The sequence below is a fragment of the Coffea eugenioides genome, chromosome 3 (genome assembly GCF_003713205.1).
Source record: "Coffea eugenioides isolate CCC68of chromosome 3, Ceug_1.0, whole genome shotgun sequence".
NCBI lineage: Eukaryota > Viridiplantae > Streptophyta > Magnoliopsida > Gentianales > Rubiaceae > Coffea > Coffea eugenioides.
In genome coordinates this window covers 2018939-2025541 of record NC_040037.1, presented here as the reverse complement: position 1 = coordinate 2025541, position 6603 = coordinate 2018939, and the positions used below count along the sequence as shown (strand labels likewise).

At 36.2% G+C, this 6603-nt stretch overlaps 1 protein-coding gene across 1 annotated transcript; it reads right to left on the bottom strand.

Moving 5' to 3' along the window:
• Nucleotides 1-2162: 2162 nt before the first annotated feature.
• Nucleotides 2163-5341, bottom strand: LOC113765031 (CASP-like protein 1). The gene is made up of 3 exons (XM_027309081.1): nt 4871-5341; nt 2942-3068; nt 2163-2734 (listed from the first exon to the last, which is right to left on the bottom strand). Exons 1-3 carry the CDS (start codon nt 5200-5202, stop codon nt 2510-2512), a joined length of 684 nt encoding a protein of 227 aa, XP_027164882.1. The 5' UTR covers nt 5203-5341; the 3' UTR covers nt 2163-2509.
• Between the last annotated feature and the right edge of the window lie 1262 nt (nt 5342-6603).

The following is a 6603-nucleotide window of genomic DNA, read 5'->3' as shown; positions in this document are numbered from 1 at the left end:
AGAGTGAAGGCTAAAATAGGCATATCAGGTGAAAGTTTGTGGTGGAAATCTGTTTTTCGCATATGCACGCGCCTTTGCAGTTCGTTTAAGACACACGCCGAATATTTGACGATTTCCGTCCACTTTTCAGGTTAATTCAAACCACGGGGTATCGACTGGTATGATATAAACTCAATCTTGTTAGGTTCAGAGATTGGTTGGGACATGTGAAGGGGGATTTGTTTTTTGACACGGTTCCTAACATAACCAATACACTTTAAACAGAATTAATAGCTATTCGACTTGGGTTGGAGCAATTCTTGCAACAATTCTTGGAATTAGATTTTGATGAAAAACAGGAATATACAAGATTAATTATAGAATGTGATAACTTTAGAGCTGTAAGGATTGCCAACCATGATCCAGATGCTGTAAGGGTTACCAATCATGGTCCACATACGAATGGCAATGTTCATAAGTATGGGCAGATGTATCTGATATATTAGGATGCTTATGAGTAAGTTTCTCCTCTCTCTTTCAATGTGATTCTTCCATTACTTGTTCCTTTACTTTTAACCTGTTGTGAATTGTTGTCGTATAACAACATTCATTTTGGCATTGAATGGAGCAAGATTTTGGCATTGAATGAATGTCACTCGTAACCTTAACGTCTTGTTTGCTGTGTATTGTTGTTGTACAGCGACATTTTGGCATTGAAAAAGCGTATAGGAGAAGAAATGTGTGTTGAGATTGAGATAACACATTGTAAGCGAGAAGAAAATATGGCAGCTCATCTGGTGGTTTCTAAAGGCGTAAAGGAGAAAAAACTTGAAGCTTATTTGAAGGAATCAGTTGTTAAATTTGCTGGATTGGATGAGGATGAGTATAAAAAGCATAAAAATAAAAAGAAAGCATGGGAGAAAAGGATTGGGCAGTTAGCGAGAAGTATAACTAAATACATCGAAGAAGAGGAAGTGCAAAAAAGTTAACACATATCATTTTGACCTTACGTGTTTATGAGGGGGCTTAATAGAGGTTTTAAATTACTACGTACTATTTTGGAGGAGCTTATGAGGTTTTAAAATGTGTTTGTAATTACTTTAAAAGATATTATGGGATAAATTCTAACGGCTTTTGTTAGAGTTATCGTGAGACATCTTATGTGGAATGGTTTTGTTAATCTTAATATATCAGATATTTATCTTCGTTGTGGAATGATTTTGCTAATATTTATTAGATGTTTATCTTAATACATTAGATATTATATTCGTTTGAAATTCTTTCTCTTTCTCTGTGGAGTGTTACAAAGATTTGACATTTGGTTAGACACGAAACTTTTATGTTAAACTAAATCTTCGTCATAGGCTATTAAACTCATATTAATGGACTTCTTCGGAGCCAGGCCACTGACCTCTCTGAACTTTCCATGGCGCTGCACTTTTTTAGCTTAAAGGAAGTTTACCGAGAAAGGTTGTCAAGAATTTACTTTTGAGAAGTACCTTGCTGAGGTTTTGGATTCTGGGGATGCTATGTTTGCTAATGATCATCAATTGGATGCTATATTTGCTCGAGTTTTCACTCGCCTGCACTTGTCCTATATGATAAGACTGGGCATTATATATGGTCCTCTCAACATTTGCATGATAGATACTTGACTTCTCATACATGTTTCCTTACAGCTAGAACTAGAAGCTACCTTGGCAGCAAGGATTGCTTGGATCTTCAAGCAGATGGGATTCATGTGAAAGATAGGGACATCAATGGAAATGTTAGGTTTGGCACTATGTATTAACCTTTTGGCTCGTTGTGTTGTTTATTGCATAACCTGTTATAAAAATTAGCAAGACAAGCAATGCCTGCCGAGTCAACTAATTTTAAGATGGATTATTGCCATGTCAGCAATTGTTTGTGATCTTTGGCTTGCAATTTAAGAACTTCCTGAGTAGCCTTTCTCAGCATGTAACTTTTCTTAAGTGGACTTTCCTTTTAAGGCTTTTGCACTTTTTCCCCCCAAGTTTGGTGATAATTGACGTTTTCTTTTTTCCTGTAGTACTCATGGATGTGCAAATCCAACTTTTGTAGATGGGGTAGGTAAGTGTTGCGTCCTTCACTTTGAGAGAGAGAGTTTTAGAAGCAGTTTTGAAGAGTAATTTGCTTGAAGAATGTAGTTTATGTACAGTGAATGCAAGAAACGAAGAGCTCTGCAGTTGCATGGTTTTTGGACGCGAAGAGAAATTCAGGCAATGAAACCACGTGCCTGCCCTGAAATTCGAAGCTATACATGTTTACTTGAAGGAATGACAGACAGCAGAGAATTTTCAGAATAGTGTTGCAGTAGTTGCAACTGAAACATGAATCCTCGCAATTGCACTGCGTTTTAAATTTACATATAAGCACTACGAGAAGATTCTAATTCCAATGTTGCTGCACACCAACACCAACCATGCATACACAAACTCTGAATGGTACTCACTAACACACGGGTACATTGAAGATGGTTCAGATGTCTCTCAGGTCATGATCAGTGACTCTACTTAGGAATCTTCTTGGATAATGAGTAAATGGAGAGCAAAACAAGCAATACCAGCAGGACTGAAGCGAACAATGAGATTGCTATAGAACTTGCAAGATGTTTGCAGAACACATCATATGTGTCGCACACTTTTCGCCAGCCAACATGGGAGTTGCCCTTCAGTCCTACATATGCAACTCCACCTGCAGCTCCAGTTGCAGAAGCTACAATTCCCAGAAGTAGCTGAACCAGAAACACAAATTTCAGAAATTTTCCCATTTCAAGATAATTAACTTATAATTATTAAGATGCTTCTTCTCTTGAAACTCAGAAGCTTCTTTACTTCATTTTTACCACGGTCATGTGCCAGGAGGTTAACTAATAAGGGGGGAAAAGAAACCAAAGAAACATACTATCTTAATTGGAGAAAGGAGTTCATGGGAGGCTTACCACGTCGAATATCACCAAATGTGACAACAGCCTTGTTGACCAATCTGGTTTCAAGAGGGCATAAACAGACAACAACGTAGATATGATGCCGTACAGGCCAGCAACTGAGAGTGCTGCTACAAAGTATCTGCATGCATTGTCAATAGAACAATAAAAAGTCAAATACTTTGCCAAAGAAAATAAGAAGGCTTCTCACAACAACAAAAAATATATATATATATTGATGTAAAATTTTCCAGCAGCCTTTGTCAACCCAAAATTAATGTACAATTCGTTGAGTTTGCCGATCAGCGTTACAAGTACAAAAGAAAATTGTCCTCCGGAAGAATTTGGTGGGCAAACAAGAAGTACGACTAGAAACTCCATCAATAGAATAGATACGTCAAGTATTGATGCTGCTGAGCTACATAATACTACCAATAAATCAACTGTGCATTTAATTCTACGCACTCGGCAGAAAAGGATACTACATTCGTAAGTAATGGAAAAGGAAAAAAAAAATTATCCAATCTCAGGTGTCCTAGTTGCTTCCTTACACATGAGATTCAAAGGAAATATCCTTTTCAACCCTACCTACCATTCATCAACATCAGCAACCAATCTTGTGTACGATATTAAACTTAAATGGATATACCTAATCAAGTTAAAATGTTTGTGCCCAATAGTACCTTTTTACGAATCATCTTTTTATATATATTTTTAAATATATTTTTTAATTATTTTTTTATTTCACGTACGTCAAATTGTTATAATACATTTTTTTTACAAAAAATTTCAAAAAAAAAAAAGCAATCTAACAGGCTGTTTCTTGTAAAGAGCAGGATTAATTTACTAAAAGCAACCATGTATTGCAACAAGCCTCTAATGTAGGAAATGGAGTTTTATATATGTCCCAATTTGGGCATCACGAGAGCATAAACCTTGAAAATTCTTATAACACTACAGAAATGCCAGTGACGCTTCAAAAATTATTTCTTTCACAATTGTGCCCCTCTAGTATATTTTTTCCTTCAAAATGTGTGATTTCGCAGGTGAAAAAAGTTAAAACAGGGATGTAAACAACAATTTTTACACTATTATATTGGAGATAATGAAATAAATGTCAACAAAAAACTTAAATTAAAATAGTAAGCCTCAACTTTATTTGAATACACTACTAGACATCATCTTTCCATAGTTTTTTTCATCACAATATTATCCCAATGAGATTTTAATACGAATTTCAAGAAACTATGGGGGCCACCCACCACCAGTCTTCTTTTACAGGCACCCTGTTGGTGAAAAAGATAGGACATAGAAATTCTGTACGAAAATTTCGGCCCAGAAACCTTTAATTGGTACGCGTCATCCTCAGCTTAGAACGTGAAATTAATTTTTATTGTATCTCTTAAAGCAGAAGCATATACCAATCTCTCCTAAAGCAGAAGCAAGCCAATCTCGGCTTTTGGAATTAAGTGGACCAAATCTAATAATCTAGCTGTACTAATTTGTTTTTGTTGAACTTTTTTTACTCTTTTCTTTACCTTCCGTACAAGCCCACAATTCTTTATTTCTGGTAATTGTTCCTAAGTCATTTGAAATGTGAACATTTTGAGATATCTTTGAAAAAATACTATAACGATTTGATAAGTATGAATTAAAAAATATATTTATAAAAGCATAAAAATTTTTCTTTAAAAAATTACAATCCAGACAAGACCTTTAACAGTACATATTTGTTAATTAAGCTAAAAAAAAAAAAAGAGTACACGGAAAAACATAACATACTAGTGATGTCTTTTTGAAGTTCTATTTTACTTGGCTAAAGACGAAGAATGGCATGCAAAATTACCACCTAGTATAATTAGGTAAGATTTTTCTTAACGTAAAAAAAAAAAAAAAAGAAATATTCTTTTTCCTGATATGTGAAACAGGTTAGATGTGACTTACATGAGGGCGGGTGAATGATTGAATTTAGCAGGAAGGGGTGCCCGGAAAGGTGGAAATGGTATTGCAACAAGTTCGGTTTGCTTACTGGTTACAGTAACTACAACAGATACCACTGCTGAAGCAAACAATAGAACCCTCAAAACCACATCAATTGTTGGAAAGTAGTTGATAGGAGGGGACTCAGTTGCTACAGCTTTAGTCTCCGGCAGCCGCTCTTCCGGCACCAGGGTTGGTTTTGCTGGTGGTGGTGGTTCAATCTTTTCTGGCTCTGTCGCTGTGACTGCTGCTTCAATCTTCTCTGGTCCTGGTGCTGCTTTCTCTGAAGAAGCCATGGTAACTGGTAGTATTTGACTAGTGAAATTACTATGCTCTATTTACGTGCCTAAATTTGTGGGAAAGACAATTGGTATTAAAGAGCTGGTTTTTGGTGGACAAGTGGTTAGAAGGTGATGTGCTTACCAAATTATATAGGTCCAATTTGGATGTGATTGGTTGGAATTGCCAACACGGCAATGATTTGAGATAACTGTTGAAGATAATTTCGTCCATTTTCGTTTCATTACCATTTTCTTATATCGATGTGGGCTCTTGACCATATACATGTATAAAATTCAAACAGAATCACAAGCCAAGATTATTGTATCTTTTCTTGGTTTTCTATTTTTATTTTGTCAATGGAGAAAAAGGCGCAGCTTGGATAAATATCTACAATCTTTGGGACAAACCAAATTAGCTAATTATCTTCTCAACAGTCAGGAGATTCAACATCTTAAACGATTGGAATCTTTATCATCATCAAGAAGCAGGATACTGTGGCTGAGGTAACAAATGATTTGGTTAAGAGCACCAAACGTTTGGAAGCAGGATACTGTGGCTAAGGTAACAAATGATTGGTTAAGAGCACCAAACGTTTGGAAGCTTTGTGTAAAGCCAAAAATGATTCTGGACGTGTTTATGTGATGTACTGTCGTAATTTGTTATGGGACCTTAGTTTGCTGCTATGAAAGTGAAACAAGCAGTTGCCGCTGAGAATGCTGGCCCTGTTGGCGGATTTCAGGCCATGTTCAGTTTTTGGAAGGATTAATTAGCTTGATTTGGTACCTTGAACAATTCCAAATCCATTGGAAAACTGTTCTTTTAACCATTTGGACTCAGCATTAGTGAAGCTTATTGCTTGATTAATCCACGCAAATGACGTCCAGTGGGAGGGCTGCTTCTTAGTGGAAGACTAGCTACTTCAGACAAACTATTACTGTGTATTATTTTAAAAGAGTAGAGAAAGTAAACAGATGCTAGGTATGAGGTGGACATCAGCTTCAACAACAAGATTACTTCTGTTCCAAACCAATTGGCCAAATTAATACTGGTAAGTGTGCATTGTATAACGAAGATTTTATTTAAAGGATTTCTATAAAAGTTGAGCAAATCCAGGCCCACTCTTATAATCAGATGATATAAGGTATAATACAAAATTCACTACAAGAATTGTCTACAGCTTCCAATATGTTTTCTTCCCCCCCCCCCCCCCTCTCTCTTCTGACGCTGCTTCTGTTCAAGGCTCTGTTTTAATACAGAAGGCAGTGTTTTAATTAATTTTGGCTGCGGGTTGCTTGTAAATTCTTGTTTTGGATAAGCTGGTGGGACTACTTTGAATTCTTTGCAATTACTTAAAACTTATCCAACTTGAATTAATGGTTTGCAAACTCAAAATGATGGGAATTCAGAAGTTTCAG